Source organism: Chelonia mydas, chromosome 3 (genome assembly GCF_015237465.2).
Source record: "Chelonia mydas isolate rCheMyd1 chromosome 3, rCheMyd1.pri.v2, whole genome shotgun sequence".
Lineage (NCBI taxonomy): Eukaryota > Metazoa > Chordata > Testudines > Cheloniidae > Chelonia > Chelonia mydas.
The window spans coordinates 59,429,054-59,449,344 of record NC_057851.1 but is presented as its reverse complement, the minus strand read 5'-3'; the positions used below and the strand labels follow the sequence as shown (position 1 = coordinate 59,449,344).

Below are 20,291 nucleotides of genomic sequence, written 5' to 3'. Positions count from 1 at the left end.
GTCAATTCTTGTTTTTAAAAATATATTTTAAATATATTTTAGAGTTTAAAATGTTTGTACTAATTTTTTTCATTCCTTCCCCTATAAAATCAGGTATTGTAAGAACCATAAGTCCAGTTGGACAAGTGGAGGGAAAGAAAAATAAAGCCTATGAAGCCTTCACTTGTTTGAATTCCCTTATCTTCTGGCATATTGTTTTTCTGCTTGTATCATATTTGTCTTTGTCCTAAATTCCTTGTAAATTCCTCTGGGCAGGGACTACAGCTTTTATAGTAACAGTCTAAAGAATTGCTTTGCACATTAAAATTTGAGAACTTTGAAGATGAGGGAGTGATAATGCAGGGGTTCTCAACCTTTTTGTTGCCAAAGCCCCCCCTCAACAGGCTATAAAAACGCTGCAGTCCCCCACTGCTCCTGGCTTGGGGGGCGGCCGCTGGCTTCAGCCCTGCGACGCTCCCGACTGGGGAAGCGGGGGCGGCTTTAGCCCCACGTCGCTCCTGGCTTCAGCACTGGGGCTTGGGGCACCAACTTTTAGCTGTGGAGCTCCATGGCCTCCCTGAAAGGGCTCATGGACCCCCCCAGTTGAGAACCGCTGTGGTAATGTCAAGATTAATTAAGTGATATTTTTCCAAAGCAGAATGAGTCAGAAGTGCACCAATTAATATCTTGGAATTGCATGTTTTGAATTATATAACTTACAGATTTGTATCTGTAGCAAAAAGTAATTCTCTTTATATTTTGAATGCACACAGCATGCTTCTCAGAGTGCAGTCTTTCATGTCCAGAGGGATGGCTCTGATTAATCACTACAGTAATCATGCTTATGGCATGTGCTACAGCACGTGTGTGTGTATAAAATTTCACTAATATTTTAAAATATGTAATGTTGGCTTTTCTTGTTTGTTTCTGTCACTTACTATTTGTATTCTAAGCTTCAAGGAGTGTGTGGGTGGGGAGGGGTGTTGAAAATAAAAAAGATCTGAAACAGACTATTAAAGCGCTGGTTTTATGTGATATAACATTGAATTTTCATTTGTATTTAGATATTGCTTCTGCATTTGTGGCACCTGTGGATCTCCAAGCTTATCCAATGTATTGCACTGTTGTGGCATATCCCACAGATCTCAGTACCATTAAACAAAGACTGGAAAGCAGATTTTACAGGTTAGATCCAAGTCTCTGTTACTTCTATAAAGTAGTGCCAAACAGACCTTTTTGATTGCCTTTTTATGGGATAATGTCTAACAAAGAGATTGAAATAGGTAGACTGTGTCCATCTGTCTCATCATGCATCTATCCTTCATCTAGGTTTTCTTTTTATAAAATGTTAAAGTAGGGATTGACCAGCTGTTTTTCTTGGATGTGAATTTTAGAATATGCATTGTTCAAGTGCCTAGTGCTACAGTTGGCTCCATGTGTGTGGATCCAGCTGCCGGATCAGGATATATGTCTATAAAGTGATTTTCAAATCAAAATAATTGCATTTATGCTTTTAAAATTAAACAAAATGACTGAAAATATTTAGTTTACTGTTTAAAATTATAAATTGAAAAAATAGGCAGACTATACCTCACAGCATTTTAATGTATTTATTAGCAGTTTATAGTAAGAGTCTGCACATAACATGTACTTTTAAGACAGGTTTCAAAGTAGCAGCCGTGTTAGTCTGTATTCGCAAAAAGAAAAGGAGTACTTGTGGCACCTTAGAGACTAACAAATTTATTTGCGCATTTAAGAGAAACTGTTGGCTTGGCAGTTTAAGTCCCTTTATAAAAGTCTTATTGAATTAGGACACCATTTCATTGTAGTTGCAGACAATTTTTTGAATTTTGTTTTAACTTGTTAGCACAGTTTTCATCTCTTTTCCTAAATGACTGCTGTGTTCGGCAAATTGTCTTTAATATTCAGTATTTAATTATCTGAGATGAAGTAATTGTTCTATTAAAATACTTTGTGGAAGACTCCTTCTCTTGATTTACAGAAGATATTTGCTTTGAGAATTTACTCCCTCCCCCCCGTGCATATGGCATGTTGTTTTGCTACTTGGGCTGAATCTGAAGATTAATATGTAGTGCTCCTTTCATATTCATACATTACTAGGATGTCATTCTAATATAAAACTGTTTTTTCATTGTCAGAGAAAACGGACAGCAGAGGCTTTTGAACACAGATATTTACTTTTTCTCTTTCTTGCTTCTCTCTCTTCCCAGCCCATTTCTCTCTTTCTTTCTCTGGGTATTTTTACTGGAAAGTTTACTGAAATGCTATTTCGAAATTAGAAATTATTTACTAAAATTGCCAAATACACATATACTGTTCTGTTCTAAGATAATATGTTCCAAGACATATGTCTAATTTTTAAAAATAGTATTAATCATAAGACAATATTTATCTGCCCTAGGAATTTTATGCAAACTGAAGATTTGGTTCTTCTTCAAGTAATGTCCCTATAGATGCTCCACTTCAGGTGCATGTGCACCCCATGTGCTTTTGATCAGAAACCTTCGATAGCAGTGTCCATTCGGCCTGCACATGGGTCCCTTACCTCCCATACCGACATCAAGGCTATATAGGTCTGTGCAAGAGAACCACCCTCAGTTCCTTCTCAACTGCCTTGGTCTGAGACAGACCCTGAGTGTGTCTGCCTCAAGTGTGCCTCAGCTAAAAGAATTTTTCCTGATTGCTAGTTTAGTTCAGTTTAGTTCGTAAATTAGATTAGATTAGTGGTTGAGAGGATTTGTTTTGTTCCTCTCCCCTCCCTCTAGGGAGGGTTGCCCAAATGCACTGCCTCAGATACACAGTGTACCCCATCTTGATGACTGGATCCTCATGGGTCTCTCATAGCGGGAAGTCACCTCTGTGATCCTTGCCCTTCGCACGCTGCTGACGTCTCTGGGTATCTGCATCAACAAGGACAAGTTGGTGCTGACACCTACACAGAGAATGCACTTTATCGGACTGCATCTCAACTCCGTTGCAGCCAGGACTTTCCTCCCAGCAGACTGCTTCGCAATACTGACATCTGTCATCACGGACCTGTATCGCAGACCCTGTACCACAGTCCACCGCTGTCTCTCTCCCCTCAGCCATATGGCTGCCTAGACCTATGTGACACCTAATGCACATCTCCACATGCATTGGCTTCAGGTGTGGCTTCTTTCCATCTACAGACCCAGCATGGACCATATGCAGACCAGAGTTGTCCTTCCCCAGTCCATGCTATCTTACCTTGCATGATGGACCGATCCTTCCAAGGTCTTAAGCAGCAGCCCCTTCGCCACTCTCATACCACAAATCACCATTACGACAGATGCCTCCCTTACAGGTTGGGGAGCCCACCTGGACCACCACACAGCGCAGGGTCCCTGGATGGTCAAGGGAGGCCAGAATGGACATAAACGTGCTAGAGCTCTGGGCGGTCCATTTTGTATGTCCAGCCCTTCTCTCACTTGTCCAATCCTTCCACATTCAACTCCTTCCCAACAACATCACAGCAGTCGTGTATGTCAACAAGCAGAGCGGTACCAAGTCTCTCTCCCTCAGCTCCAAGTCCGTACACCTCTGGAACTGGTGCATCAAACACCACATAATTCTTCAAGCCATGTACCTCCCAGGCACCTAGAACTCCCAAGCTGACTAACTCAGCTAGGCACTCTACATCAGTCACGAGTGAGAGCTACACGGCACCACACTACACACTACACACTTCTTCAAGCTCTGGAGCATCACTTAATGGAACCTCTTTACCACGTCTGAGAACAGGAAACTGCCCCCTTTTGTTCCAGAGGGGCAATAAGGGAGGACTTGCATGGTGATGCTCTCCTCCTCCCCTGGAGCGGAGACCTTCGCTATGCCTTCCCTCCCATTCCCTTTCTTCCGCAAGTGCTATGCAAGATTTGCCGAGACAGAGTCACAGTACTACTCGTAGCGTCGTCAGTTCTGGTTCATGGACCTCCTTTGACTCTCCACCCACACACGGATCTGCCTTTGCACACTCCCAGATCTACTCTCACAAGATCGGGGGAGACTCGGGCATCCCAAACTGAATTCTCTTCACCTCATGGCCTGGTATTTGGATGGGTGTCAAGGGTAGACCGGGCATGCTCCACCCTGGTGCGGCGAATCCTTACTCAAAGTAGGAGAGAATCCACCAGGGCATTCTACCAAGCGAAATAGAGATGCTTTATGCTATGGGCTCACCATCACTCACTGAACATAGTATTTATACCAGTTGTCCTGAACTACCTTCTCACCCTCAAAATGTCCTACAGCCCCTCAACTCTGAATGGGTGCAGCAGTCAGTACCTTTCTTCCCCCTGTTGACAGCACCTTCGTCTTTACTCACCCCACCACCGTCTGCTTCATGAAGGGTTTACTCAATACCTTCCCACCAGTACTGAAGCCCACACCCATATAGGACCTTAATCTCATCCTCCCGCTTTCACAAAACCATCCTTTAAACTGTTGGCAACATGCTCTCTCTCCCACCTCTCAATGAAAGTGACATTCCTGGTAGCCATAACTTCAGCCAGGGGGGTCAGTGAGCTGGCAGCTATGATGGCAAATCCCCCTTACACCACATTCCAAAAGGACAAGGTGTCCCTGGGACTCCATGCAGAATTTTCCCAAAGATCGTGTAGGCATTCCACCTGAACCAGTGCATCAATCTACCTATTTTCTACCCAAACTGCACACCTCCCACACTGAAAGGGTCCTACACTCCCTCAGTGTCCATCATGCATTGGCTTTCTACCTTCACAGGACTCAGTCCTTTCGCGCATCGCCGAAGCTCTGCATGGCCATTGCCGAACGGTCGAAGGGTCAAGCCTTCTCTTCCTAACGAATCTCCAAATGAGTCTCGGGGTGCATCCAAGAATGCTACAACCAATCTGGTGTACCCTCACTTGATAGAGTCTACGTGAGCACAGGCCACCATATCGGCCTCACTAGCAGATGTGTCCTGGCAAGACTTCTGTCGTACAGCCACCGGGCGCTCCGTTCACACCTTCACAACACACTATGCCATCACACAAGCAGCAGTTGGCCAACCCGTTCTGAGGACCACGCTTCCATTAGTGTCCTCGCACCCACATCCACACTGATGGCTGCTCGCAAATCACCCACGTGTGGAATACGCATGGGGACCATCTCTCGAAGCAGAGGAGGAGGTTAATTACCTGTAATTGGAAGTTCTTCGAGATGTGCAGTCCTTATCTGTATTCCACTACCTGCCCTCCATCCTCTCTGCTTTAGACTACATTCTAAAATGGTAACAGGGAGACTGGAGATGCGTGGACCCGTACTATCTATTATACCCTCAGCAGGGAGAATGAGGGGACACAGATACACATGTGGGTCAACGGACACTGCTAAGAAATATTTTCAGACTCAAGTGCATGGTGTGCATGTGCATCCACATGTTGAAATACAGATAGGGACCACACACCTCAAAGAACCTCCAGTTACAGGTCAGCAACCTCCACATATTACCTCACCCATCCTGTCTCTCTAGTACCCTGGTACCAACACTGGTACAACATCACTGTATATACATTGTTAAGTAAATCCTATTTTTACTAGATTTGTCCATGGTGTTGGCAAACCCTGAAGGGGTAACAAGATTTTCTTCTTTGACTGATGTTCCCAATGTGTATTCCACACATAGATACGCATGCACACCATGTACTTAAGTCCAGAATTTTTTGCAATCAGTGTCCATTGGCCTGCACTTGCACTGTAGCTCTCCTCATGCTCTCAACCGAGGGCATATAGGGCTTTATGGGCGAATGCTTCTCCAGTTCAGACTGCAGCATGCCCTGAGTCAGAATCTGCAGTGTCCTCAGCTTCTTTTTACTGTGTTATTCCTGTAAGAATTGTTTGTAGTTAGTTTTTAGTAGTTTTCCCTTGAGAAGTCTGGGGTTATGCTTACGATCCCAGGGTTCAAAAAGTGTGTTTCCTGCCCTCTCTCCTTTTCTGTGAGCAACAAACATCAACGCTATCTCTGTTGCCTGGGTGAGGCTCACATTTCTGCCAACTGCAGCATCTGTTGCTCTTTTCCCCCTAGAACTCCTGAGGGTTGGGAACTGAGACTCAAAAAACACCTCATGGAGAAGGTAGTGAAGCCCCAATCCACTCCGGGCTGCAGACCCCTACCCGTACATCAGCCACAACAAGTGGGCAGCACTTCTCCAAGAACAAGCTCGGGAACAGAGGCTAAGTCTCTTAAGCCGAAAGAGAAGGCTTCACAGGATAGTAAAGGACATTCTCATAGACATACGGCCAACTCATTTGTGTCTAAGTCTATCCCAAAAAGAAGGGATCCCTCCCCAACCTCATCAGAGTTGGGAGAGCCAGTGCACACGAGTGCTAAAGTCTTATACCTGCTTAAATCTTCTTGACAAGATAAGGAGGTGCGCAAGGGTACAGATCCAACAGTTCTGACACCAGCTCCGGTGGTGAATACGTGAGACAGACAGCTCCTGGTGCTTCCATCTACTTCAGTACCAATATCAATGCGGCCTCAGAGAGAGCCAACAGCCAGGGTGACCAGAGAGGCTTCAGCTCAACCACTGGACTCTCATATTCCCAGACAGTCAGAGACATATGTCTCCCCAGAAGACATTTTTGCTCTCCCTTCTCTGCATTCACCATTCTTATTGGGTCCGTCTATATTCCAGGACATGGTTACACTGGAGGAGGAGTTTGTCACAAGGAGACAGTCATTCCCCTATTCCACCTGCCGGCCTTGAAGCATAGCCATTGGTACTGTCGGTCCCATGGGTAGTTAGGGATCCAGCCTTCTCTTCCAATGAGTTGGAGGCTCCCCAGGAGCCTCTGAGGCACCGAAGAGAGGCGACCCTGGACAGAAGCCCTAGAAGGTCAGGATTCCAGCCTCCAGTCCAACACAATTGGCACGGGACACATGGTACCCTATGCTGTGGGGTCCCTTCTGCTGGTGGATCCACCTTACTGGCAATATTGTGGACTGTGGGAGCCCTACCTCAGACACCCAGAATCAGTGCTTGAGTCCTGCTTGCCATCGCCTGGCCACATGCAACTAACCCCATATGAGTATTCAGAGAAGGAAGGTGAGCCAGATCCAACGGTTCTGGGAGCAATGTCAGCATCATCACCGGATGAATTGGTCACTCTATCTTCTCTGTCTCCACCAGATGAGTTTAAACAATACCAAAATCTCATGCACAAGGTGGCAGCAGAGATACAAATCTAGCTGGAGGAAATTCAGGAGTCCCAGCAAAGCTTACTAGTCACACTGCAGCCCTCTGGTCCCAGTAGAGTGGCCCTTCTCATCAACAAGGCCGTCACGGACCCAGCAAAGGTAGTTTAGCACACTCCTGCTTCTTGTGCTCCCACTCCTAAGAGGGCTGAGAAGTGCTATTTTGTCCCATCCAAGGGGGAGAGTTCTGGTTCTCTCACCCTTCGCCAAACTCCCTGGTGGTGAGGTGGCTACTGAGCAGTCTACGCAACAGCATCCAAATGCTGCTACTCCTGATAAGGGACACATGAGACTCGACCTTCTGCCTCCCTGCAGTTCAGGATCTCTAATTATCAGGTCCTCTTGGACAAATATGGTTTGATCAATTATACTAGATTTCTAGAGTTTAAGGACAAGCTCTCTGAGGAGGATAGAGCCTATTTCCAGGCCTTAGTGGATGCAGGCAAATCGGTGGCCAAAACTTCCCTCCAATCTGTAGTGGACTCAGCAAATACCACATTGAAGGGCATGGTTACGGCCATTGTCATTAGGAGAGACTCGTGTTTGCGATCCTCAGGTTTCCCTAGAGAGGTGCAGAGTGCCATCCAAGATCTGCCCTTCGATACTAAATTGTGACAGGGTCGGGACAGATGGCTACAGAAGAGTGATAGAAGGCAGATATATTAGCCCCAGGTTAAGTAGGTCCCTTTTCCCTGGGTAAGGTAAGAGGGAAGTTTCCAGAATAATCAGGAACTTTCTAGAATCAATTAAGGCAGGCAAATCAGGGTACCTGGGTTTAAAAAGGAGCTCACTTCAGTTTGTGGTGCGTTTGTGAGGAGCTGGGAGCAAGAGGCACGAGGAGCTGAGAGTGAGAAGGCGTACAGCTGGAGAACTGAGGAGTACAAGCATTTCAGACACCAGGAGGAGGGTGGTGAGAATAAAGATGATGTTGAGAGGAGGCCATGGGAGATGGAAGGGATAGCTCAGTGGTTTGAGCATTGGCCTGCTAAACCCAGGGTTGTGAGTTCAATCCTTGAGTGGGCCATTTAGGGATCTGGGGCAAAAATTAGGGATTGGTCCTGCTTTGAGCAGAGGGTTGGACTAGATGACCTCCTGAAGTCCCTTCCAACCCTGATATTCTATGATTCTATGGGAAATCTTAGGCCACCAGAGGTTATATGCTGGTTTTTTGGGCCAAAAGAAACCTGATGAGGTTCAATAAGGATAAGTGCAGGGTCCTGCACTTAGGACGGACGAACCCAATGCACAGCTACAGACTAGGGACCGAATGGCTAGGCAGCAGTTCTGCAGAAAAGGACCTAGGGGTGATAGTGGACGAGAAGCTGGATATGAGTCAGCAGTGTGCCCTTGTTGCCAAGAAGGCCAATGGCATTTTGGGATGTATAAGTAGGGGCATAGCGAGAGATTGTGGGTTTACAAAAACGTGATCGTTCCCCTCTATTCGACATTGGTGAGGCCTCATCTGGAGTACTGTGTCCAGTTTTGGGCCCCACACTACAAGAAGGATGTGGAGAAATTGGAGAGAGTCCAGCGAAGGGCAACAAAAATGATTAGGGGACTGGAACACATGACTTATGAGGAGAGGCTGAGGGAACTGGGACTGTTTAGTCTGCAGAAGAGAAGAATGAGGGGGGATTTGATAGCTGCTTTCAACTACCTGAGAGGTGGTTCCAGAGAGGATGGTTCTAGACTATTCTCAGTGGTAGAAGAGGACAGGATAAGGAGTAATGGTCTCAAGTTGCAGTGGGGGAGGTTTAGGTTGGATATTAGGAAAAACTTTTTCACTAGGAGGGTGGTGAAACACTGGAATGCGTTACCTAGGGAGGTGGTAGAATCTCCTTCCTTGGAAGTTTTTAAGGTCAGGCTTGACAAAGCCTTGGCTGGGATGATTTGATTGGGGATTGGTCCTGCTTTGAGCAGGGGGTTGGACTAGATGACCTCCTGAGGTCCCTTCCAACCCTGATATTCTATGATTCTAAGTAGTCCAGGGAGTTGTAGCTGTTGCACAGCTGTTCCAGAAGGCACTCTAGACAGCTGCATTCCACAGGGCCCTGGGCTGGAACCCAGACTGGAGTGCAGGCCTGGGTTCCCCCAAACCTCCCAACTCCTGGTCAGACACAGGAGGAGTTGACCTGTACTGTGGGTTTACAAAAATGGCCAAACTGAGGGCTGCCGTGAATCTCCGAGGTGAGCAAATCCACCAATAAGTTGAAGACCCACCAAGGTAGAGGAGGAACTTTGTCACAATGGTGTCAGGGGTGGGATTTGGTGTGCACAGCCTGGCGGAAGAAGGGTGGTGGTGTTACTTTTTTTTAAAAAAAAAAAGAGGGTTTTTTTTTTCCCCTCACCACATTGGAGGAGGTAGTGCGGGCACTACAAGCCATGGCTGTCCAGCAGGAGGCTACCCGTGTTCAGGCAGCCACCCAACAGGAGGCAGTGCGGCTGCAGCAAGAGACTAATCACCTGCTGATGGACCAGGCCGCACAAGACCTTGCTATGTTGCGGGAACTGGTAAATCAAGTGAAGGTCCTTATGGAGATGAACCATGGCCATGATGGGACGTGGATCATACGGGCCAGAATTGCCTGCAGAAAATGACGGGGGAGGATGATGTAGAGGCATATCTCCTGGCCTTTGAGAGGACAGCCCTACGGGAGGCCTGGCCTCGAGATCAGTGGTCTCGCATCCTCGCCCCATTCCTGTGTGGGGAGGCCCAGAAGGCCTACTATGATTTGCCTGAAGAGGCTACGGCAGACTTCCCCAGCTGAAAGCAGAGATCCTGGCCAGATCTGGGGTAACGACCGCAGTGCGGGCCCAGCGATATCATGAGTGGAGGTACCAGGAAAACAAAACCCTGCGGTCCCAATTATATGACCTCATCCATCTCGCACGAAAGTGGTTATGAACTGAGTCCCGGAGTGTGGAGGAGATACTAGAGGTTCTTGTCATCGACGGGTACATGAGAGGATTACCACCAGACCTTCACCCTGGGTAAGCCAGCACTAACCCTCCACCTACAACGAGGTTGTCGCACTGGTAGAGAGGCGAAGGACGGCGAGGGAGCTGACCTGACCAGTAAAGGAAGAAGCACCCCAGCTTAAACTAGCAGCACCAAGCCCTAGAGCTCGGGTGACTGGGCCACCAGGAGAGCCCAGGTGGAAAAAGAGAGGGGCTGAAGGCCCACCAGAAGCCACAAAGAGTCGGAGCACTGAGGGGGAAGAGGATCGTGATGTTAGACTGCCCAAACCAAGAGACTGGGGAATGCATAGGGCTCCATACAGATGTTACGCTTGCGGGGAGAGGGGACACATAGCTGGACAGTGTCCCAATGCCGAGGAGCCTATGCAGTGTAACCTGGGGAACTGGACAGACCCATGCTCCCTAATCCACCTTGTGGGGGGTCTCACTAACCCCCCTTGTGGGGGGTCTCACTAACCCCACATATGTACACCAGACCAGTGAAGCTAAATGGGGTAGAGACCACGGTACTGGTTGATTCGGGGAGTGCTATCACGCTTGTCTCGGGGAAGCTCGTGAAGCGTAGTCAGCTGCTGAGGGCTAAGCGTACGGGGATAACATGCGTCCATGGGACAGTTGGTTATTACCCCACCATCCCAGTAAAAATCGAGATTCAGAGGAACACTACTGAGGTAGCAGCAGGTGTAGTCCCTAAACTCCCACACCCAGTGCTCGTAGGGAGGGACTTCCCAGGGTTTGGAGACTTATTCCCAGTAGGGGAATTGGAGAAAGGGGGAAACCCTGAAGTTAGTGAGGCATCCACAGTAGACTGTCAACCCCCAATCTTCTCTGAAATATCCCCAGATTTGTTCTCCACTCCCAGACAGGGTAGGAAGTCGAAAAGGGAAAGGAGGGCAGCTAAGGCCTTGGGAACCCGAATACTGACCCAAAGCCAGAGGGTCCCTCTCATAGGTAGGTGGACCCGAGCAACTGAAAAGGAGGCCACCCAGGAGGGAGAAGCACCCGAGTCTGACCCACAGCCTAACGCCTCTGAACCAGTAGACGCAACAGAGACTGGCCCCCCAGATCTTGGGCAGATTAGCCCCGGGAGAGGAAATTTTGGACGGGAGCAGGCTGAAGACCCAAGGTACGACAACATTAGGAAGGAGATGACCGAAATAGATGGGGTCCCTGTGGAAGGGAAAACCCAGGGACCAGGACCCTACTTCATAATGAAGAAGAATCTCTTATACCGGGTCGCACCAGTACAGGGCAGAAGGTAGAGCAGATCCTAGTACCTCAAAAACACCAGAATGCTGTATTAAGTCTGGCCCATATTCATGTTTTTGGGGGACATTTGGGGGTAGAGAAGACCCTGGCACAGGTCCTGCGATGATTCTTCTGGCCCAGAGTACATGAAGAAGTGAGGAGGTACTGTGCGTCCTGCCCAGAGTGTCAGCTGCACAGTCCCCGTCCCCACTTGAGGACACCTTTAGTATGCCTTCCCATCATAGAGGTCCCCTTTGAGCGAATAGCCATGGACCTAGTGGGACCCCTGGAGAAGACAGCCCGGGGCCACCAATATATACTTGTCGTTCTGGATTATGCTACTCGCTACCCAGAAGCCATCCCCCTGTGGAACACAGCCTCTAAAATGATAGCTAAAGAGTTGGTGGGGATCTTTGCCCGAGTGGGGCTACGAAAGGAGATATTAACAGACCAAGGTACCCCATTTACGTCAAAGCTAGTGAAGGACCTCTGTACGCTGCTCCATATCCATACCCTGAGAACTCAGTCTATCATCCGCAGACCAATGGGCTGGTAGAAAGGTTTAACTGAACCCTCAAGGCAATGATAAGGAAAGTGGTAAATCGGGACAGGAAGGATTAGGACACCCTACTACCCTACCTTATGTTTGCAATCCGGGAGGTACCTCAGGCCTCAACTGGGTTTTTCCCCTTTGAGTTATTATACGGCGCCACCCCTGTGGCATACTAGATATCGTGAAAGAAATCTGGGAAGAGGAACCCAATGAGGGGAGAAATATAATTGACTGTGTGTTGCAGATGCGAGAACGGATAGCCCGGGTCACCCCTGTTGTACGGGAACATTTGGAAAAGGTGCAGGAGGCTCAGCAAACCCATTACAATTGCCAGGCAAAAGTCCGACAGTTCCAACCAGGGGATCAGGTGTTGGTGTTGGTACCCATGGCAGAAAGCAAGCTTTTGGCCCAATGGCAGGGGCCCTATGAGGTGGTTGAACCCGTAGGGGAAGTAACCTACAAGTTGCGGCAGCCAGGATGCCGGAAACAAGAGCAAATTTATCACATTAACCTCTTAAAGCCTTGTCACCAATGAGAGGCGTATGTAGTGGCCCAAGAGACCCCAATCCAGGGAAATAACATGCAGGAGCAGATCAGGATATCCACTGATCTGACACCAAACCAGAAGAAGGAGGTAACTGAGATGATCAGCCGATACCAGGACGTGTTTTCAACCAAACCAGGTCGGACCACCGAAACAAATCACCACATTATCACAGACCTTGGGACAAAGGTAACTTTAAGGCCCTATCAGGTCCCAGTGGCAAAAAGGGAGGAGATCAAGGCAGAGGTAAAAAGGATGTTGGAGCTGGGAGTCATCGAAGAGTCCCATAGTCAGTGGTCAAGCCCGATTGTGTTGGTGCCCAAACCTGATGGCACCACTAGGTTTTGTAATGACTTTCACCGGCTGAATAAGATATCCAAATTCGATGCATACCCCGTATCGATGAGTTAGTTGACCGCCTGGGCAACACCCGATTTTTGACCACCCTTGATTTAACGAAGGGATACTGGCAGATTCCCCTTGCCAAAGATACAAAAGAAAAAACGGCATTCTCTATCCCAGAGAGTCTGATTGAATATACTGTTCTTCCTTTTGGACTGCATGGGGCACCTGCCACCTTCCAGCATCTTATGGACAAGCTCCTATGACCCCATACCAGTTATGCAGCGGCATACCTGGATGATGTGATTATTCACACCTCCGACTGGGAAACCCACTTGGAAAAGGTGGAAGCGGTTCTGAACACACTAAGACAGGCTGGCCTCACAGCCAACCCAGCCAAGTGTGCTATAGGGCTAGCCGAGGCTAAATACCTTGGCTACATTGTAGGAAGGGGTATGGTCAAGCCCCAACTAAACAAACTAGAGGCTATCCAAAATTGACTCTGGCCGAATCGGAAAAAGCAAGTCCGGGCATTCCTGGGTGTGGTGGGGTACTACCGACGATTTATTCCCCATTTTGCTACCAGAGCGAGTCCCCTGACAGATCTGATAAAAGCCCGGGGTCCGGACATGGTGAAGTGGACAGATGCCACAGAGAAAGCATTCATGGATCTATGGACAGCCCTCTGCAGTAACCCTGTGCTTATAGCCCGAGACTTCAACAAAGAATTCATTTTACAGACAGATGCATCTGAAGTAGGATTGGGAGCTGTCCTATCGCAGATGGTCGGAGATGAAGAACACCCAATCCTCTACCTCAGCGGGAAACTCCTCCCGAGAGAGCAGAAGTATGCCGTAGTTGAAAGAGAGTGCCTTGCTATGAAATGGGCCATGGAAACACTTCATTAACACCTACTGGGACAACAGTTTTCCCTTGTGACCGACCATGCACCCCTCCAGTGGATGCAGCGAAATAAAGAGAAGAACGCAAGGGTGACCAGATGGTTCCTGTCCCTACAACCTTTCCAATTCACCATACAACACTGGGCTGGAAGCCACCATGGCAATGCAGATGGCTTGTCACGGGTACACTGCCTGACATCCCAAGTTGCCCAACCCCATGTTGTTGAGCAGAGGCGGGGGATATGTGACAGGGTCAGATGGCTACCGGAGAGTGATAGAAGGCAGATATATTAGCCCCAGGTTAAGTAGGTCCCTTTTCCCAGGGTAAGGTAACAGGGAAGGTTCCAGAAAAATCAGGAACCTTCTGGAGACAATTAAGACAGACAGGCTGATTAGAACACCTGCAGCCAATCAAGAAGCCGCTAGAATCAATTAAATCAGGCTAATCAGGGCACCTGGATTTAAAAAAAGGAGCTCACTTCAGTTTGTGGTGCACGTGTAAGGAGCTGGGAACAAGAGGCACTAGGAGATGGGAGTGAGAGCGCATACTGTTGGAGGACTGAGGAGTACAAGAACTATCAGACACCAGGAAGAAGGTCCTATGGTGAGGATAAAGAAGGTGTTGGGAGCAGGCCATGGGGAAGTAGCCCAGGGAGTTGTAGCTGTCGCACAGCTGTTCCAGGGGGCACTCTAGACAGCTGCATTCCACGGGGCCCTGGGCTGGAACCCGGAGTAGAGGGTGAGCCCGGGTTCCCCCCAAACCGCCCAACTCCTGATCGGACACAGGAGGAGTTGACCTGTACTGTGGGTTCACAAAAATGGCCAAACTGAGGGCTGCCGTGAATCTCCGAGGCGAGCAAATCCGCCAATAAGCGGAAGACCTACCAAGGTAGAGGAGGAACTTTGTCACACAACCTATTCCTTGAGAAAACAGATGAGTTTCTCCACTCCCTCAAAGATTCAGAAACAATGCTTTACTTGCTAAGCATTTATACCCCTGTTCCCAAGAGGAAGCATCATAGACAGGTATATATGTCAAAACCAACTTTTCAGCCCGTTTATCATTAAGTCCTTAGGAGCCACCATACAAGAGACAGATGGTGTATAGATTCAGGAATCCAGCCTTGGCAACATCCACTGCTGTTTCATGCCCTAATCCCCAGGGGAAAAGTTTCTTTTGATGGGACTGTTTAGACCTGTGTCCCTTTATTGGTGCCTTTCCTGTCTCCTATTTAGGTGTTTGGAGGCCGCCTTCCTCAATTAGTCAAAAACTGGACATCCCAAACGACAAACAAATCGCATTAGAGGTTATCCATGGTGACTATTCCAATTACTGACATTTCCTTCCCAGTTCTTCTTCAGGGATTTTACAACAGGAAGTGAACTCCCTGCACCTCAGGGGAGCCATAGAAAAAGTTCCATCTCAATACCATGGGAAGGGATTCTATTCCTGTTACTTCGGATTCCCAAGAATAATGGAGGCCAGTTCTCAGTCTATGTCAGTTAAGTTTATTCAAAATCTAAAATTCCACATGATCTCCTTGGCATCGATAATTATCTCATTAGAGGAGGACAAATGGTTCACGGCTCTCGATGTGAAAGATGCATATTTTCATATAGATATTCATCCAGTTCACAGGAGTTTCCTTGGGTTCCTCTTTGATCACGACCATTAACAATTCAGAGTCCTCCCCTTTGGTCTGGGTGCAGCACCCGGGGTGTTTACAACATTTTCTCAGTTATGGCTGCTGGGATGAAAAGAGAAGGATTTACAGTCTTCTCATACCTCAGTGACTGGCTTCTCAGAGGCAACTTTAAAAAGGGAAGAAGGGGAATCTGGGGAACTACAGACCTGTCAGCCTCACCATTTTGAAGCACTTGGAGGAGAGGAAGGTAATCAGGAACAGTCAACATGGATTCACCAAGGGCAAATCATGCCTGGCCAACCTGATTGCCTTCTATGATGAGATAACTGTCTCTGTGGCTATGGGGGAAACAGTGGACATGATTTACCTTGACTTTATCAAAGCTTTTGATACAGTCTCCCACAGTATTCTTGTCAGCAAGTTAAAGAAGTATGGGTTGGATGAATGGACTATAAGATGGATAGAAAGCTGGCTAGATCGTCAGGCTCAACGGGTAGTGATCAACGGCTCAGTGTCTAGTTGGCAGCTGGTATCAAGCAGAGTGCCCCAGGGGTCAGTCCTGGGACCAGTTTTGTTCAACATCTTCATTAATGATCTGGATGATGTGATGGATTGCACCCTCAACAAGTTCGCAGATGACTCTAAGCTGGGGGGAGAAGTAGATACGCTGGAGGGTAGGGATAAGGTCCAGAGTGACTTAGACAAATTGGAGGATTGGGCCAAAAGAAATCTGATGAGGTTCAGCAAGGACAAGTGTAGAGTCCTGCTCTTAGGACGGAAGAATCCCATGCACTGCTACAGGCTGGGGACCGACTGGCTAGGCGGCAGTTCTGTACAACAGGACCTGGGGATTACAGTGGACGAGAAGCTGGATATGAGTCAACAGTGTGCCCTTGTTGCCAACAAGACTAACGGCATATTGGGCTGCATTAGTAGGAGCCACTGCCAGCAGATGGAGGGAAGTGATTATTCCCCTCTATTCGGCACTGGTGAAGCCACAGCTGTAGTATTGCGTCCAGTTTTGGGCCCCCCACTACAGAAAGGATGTGGACAAATTGGAGAGAGTCCAGCGGAGGGCAACAAAAATGATTAGAGGGCTGGGGCACATGACTTATGAGGAGAGGCTGAGGGAACTGGGCTTATTTAGTCTGCAGAAAAGAAGAATGAGGGGGGATTTGAGAGCAGCCTTCAACTATCTGAAGGCAGGTTCCAAAAAGGATGGAGCTACGCTATTCTCAGTGGTGGCAGATGACAGAACAAGGAGCAGTGGTCACAAGTTGCAGTGGTGGAGGTCTAGGTTGGATATTAGGAAAAACTATTTCACTAGGAGGGTAGTGAAGCACTGGAATGGGTTACAATGGAGGTGGTGGAATCTCCATCCTTAGAGTTTTTAAGGCCCAGCTTTACAAATCCCTGTCTGGGATGATTTAGTTGGGGTTGATCCTGCTTAGAGCAGGGGGTTGGATTAGATGACCTCCTGAGGTCTCTTCCAACCCTAATCTTCTATGATCCTATAACTCCTAAAAGGAGGTCCACAGGGTAATCTGTGTTCTGCTCAATCTTTTACCTTCCTTAGGTGTCTGCATCAATCACGCAAAATCCATGTTGGCCCACATGAGGTGCATAGACTTCATAAGGGTGACATTAGACTCAACTACACAAGAGCGTATCTACCTCTCAAAAGGTTTCAGGCCACAAGCATTCTCATGCACCAGATCTCTGTTAGATCATCAGTCAGAACTTGCCTTTCCCTCCTTGGCCACATGACTTCATGCGCATTTGTGACACCGTTTGCCAGGCTACATCTACAATGCCTAGAAGCCATAAACAAGGTCCCAATTCCACTCATGTTACCAGGCTCTCTTGTCTGGTGGATACACCAACACCTGAAGCAACCGTCATTACTGGTGCCTCCCTTTTGAGTCACAGTGTACACCTGGGAGATCATATGGTACAGGTCGTCTGAACCTCCATCAGTCTAGAATGCATATCAGCTTACTAGAACTCAGTGTGGTCCATTGAGCCTGCAATGCCTTCCTCCCATGACTCATCCAATCCAAACACTTTCAGATAACATTGGACAATATGCAGCAATATCTTATATAAAGAAGCAAGGGGGAATGAGATCTCTCTCTTTGTGCATCATATCACATAACTCCATCAACACCATACTGACTAGGGATGCAAAATTCCCTAGCAGACTGCCTGAGCAGATGTTTTTCCACAAATCACGAATCAGAGTCATGATTTGGTTATCAGTGACATGTTTGCTCAGTGGGTAATGCCAGCCTGAGACCTTTTCGCCTCTCACGTGAACAGGAAGTTTCCTCAGTATTTCTCCAGAGCATCCCTGGGAAAGACTTATTGGGAGATGCCCTCATGTTGTGGAAGGGCCGCATGGGATATGCTTTCTCTCTAGTTCCTTTGATACCACATTTTTTCCTCTGAGCTCTGCTGAGATGGAGGACAGAGCTACACTAGAAGTGCTACATCGGCACAGAGAGGTCTGCATCGGCATATTTACTCCATTGCACCCAACTGGCCAAGACAGGTCCGCTTCACTGATGTAAGGAAGCTTTCGGTAGAGCCAACCATGAACATCCGCACATTGCCAGACCTTCTAACACAGCACAGGGGCAAGGTCACAGTCCAGGGCCACTGCAGTTCAGAGCCTGGTATTTGGATCGGCATCAGGGATAGAACGCTCATATTCCAAGAGGGCAATCCATCTTTAACCAAAGTGGAAGAGATTCTACGAGAAGCTGTTCCTCAGCTAATTGGAAGCTTTCCTCAGTTTGGGTTCATCAACACAATTTGTCTCTGGACTCTGTCGGAATCCTTGATATATTAGAATTATCTCTTTACCCTTAAGCCTTTGGGTCTTGCATTCAATTTCCTGTAGGTGTATTTAGCAGCAATCAGTGCTTTCCATCCTCTAGTGCAGGGGTGGCCAACCTGAGCCTAAGAAGGAGCCAGAATTTACCAATGTACATTGCCAAAGAGCCACAGTAATACATCAGCAGGCCTCCCATCAGCTCCCCCCGCGCCCAGCACTTCCCACCCACCGGCAGCCCTGCCGATCAGCACCTCTCCCTCCCTCCCTGCACCTCCCGATCAGCTGTTTTGTGGCGTGCAGGAGGCTCTGGGGGTGGGAGCGGAGGAGCGAGGGCACAGCAAGCTCAGGGGAAGGGGTGGAGTGGGGGCAGGACCTGTGTCAGAGCCAGGGGTTGAGCAGTGAGCACCCCCTTGCACATTGGAAAGTTGGCGCCTGTAGCTCCAGCCCCAGAGTCTGTGCCTATGCAAGGAGCTGCATATTAACTTCTGAAGAGCCACATGTGGCTCCGGAGTCACAGGTTGACCACCCCTGCTCCAGTGGATAACTATATGATTTTTCACATACCATCACAACTAGATTTTTTTAAGGGAATTCTCAGATCCTTTCCAGCAGTGATGAAGTCCGCACCACAGTGGGTCCTCAGTTTTGTTCAGTTGTCTCTCACTGAGACTCCCTTTGAGCCGCTGGCTCCATGCTCTATGATCCATCTGTCCATTAAGGTGGCCTTTCTGATAGCCATAATGTCCAGAAGAGTCAGAGAACTGGGAGCGCTTATGGCCATAAGTCATCTGGCTTGGATGTTTTAGACATAACAAATCCTGCATCTTGGCAGGGGGTTAGACTTGCTGAACCTTGCAGTCCCCTCTAATCCTAATCTAATCCAGGGATAGGATACAGACGGATCTAGACAAATTGGAGGATTGGGCCAAAAGAAATCTGATGAGATTCAATAAGGATAAGTGCAGGGTCCTGCACTTAGGACGGAAGAACCCAATGCACCGCTACAGACTAGGGACCGAATGGCTAGGCAGCAGTCCTGCGGAAAAGGACCTAGGGGTGATAGTGGACGAGAAGCTGGATATGAGTCAGCAGTGTGCCCTTGTTGCCAAGAAGGCCAATGGCATTTTGGGATGTATAAGTAGGGGCATAGCGAACAGATCGAGGGACGTGATCGTTCCCCTCTATTCGACATTGGTGAGGCCTCATCTGGAGTACTGTGTCCAGTTTTGGGCCCCACGCTACAAGAAGGACGTGGATAAATTGGAGAGAGTCCAGCGAAGGGCAACAAAAATGATTAGGGGTCTGGAACACATGACTTATGAGGAGAGGCTGAGGGAACTGGGATTGTTTAGTCTGCAGAAGAGAAGAATGAGGGGGGATTTGATAGCTACTTTCAGCTACCTGAGAGGTGGTTCCAGAGAGGATGGTTCTAGACTATTCTCAGTGGTAGAAGAGGGCAGGACAAGGAGTAATGGTCTCAAGTTGCAGTGGGGGAGGTTTAGGTTGGATATTAGGAAAAACTTTTTCACCAAGAGGGTGGTGAAACATTGGAATGTGTTACCTAGGGAGGTGGTAGAATCTCCTTCCTTGGAAGTTTTTAAGGTCAGGCTTGACAAAGCCCTGGCTGGGATGATTTAATTGGGGATTGGTCCTGCTTTGAGCAGGGGGTTGAACTAGGTGACCTCCTGAGGTCCCTTCCAACTCTGATATTCTATGATTCTATGGTGGGCCCACCATATAGTACTTTCTGTAAAGAAAAGGTCCCCCCACTCCAGATTCATACCTAAGGTAGTTTTCGAGTTTCATATGAGTCAGGTCATCCACTCCCCTGTATTTTTTCCTAAACCACGTGCCTTGGAAGAGGAGAGAGGACTGCAATCTCTGGACATCCGGAGAGCTTTGGCCTTTTATCTGCAGAGAACAAGGGACATTACAAAGACACCTAAACTATTTTTTTCCATAGAGGAATGATAGAGGTCAACCTATATTGATGCATAGGCTTTT

The 20,291-nt window shown here is 48.0% G+C and overlaps 1 protein-coding gene across 5 annotated transcripts in view; it reads left to right on the top strand.

Moving 5' to 3' along the window:
• The window catches only part of LOC102939288 (pleckstrin homology domain interacting protein), a 309,900-nt gene that overhangs the window by 255,694 nt on the left and 33,915 nt on the right, over positions 1-20,291 (top strand). For all 5 annotated transcript variants that reach the window (XM_037894360.2, XM_037894359.2, XM_037894361.2 and 2 more), the window contains one exon: positions 1,044-1,164. In XM_037894360.2, the coding sequence (XP_037750288.1) occupies positions 1,044-1,164 (121 nt within the window). The remainder of the gene's footprint in view (positions 1-1,043; positions 1,165-20,291) is intronic.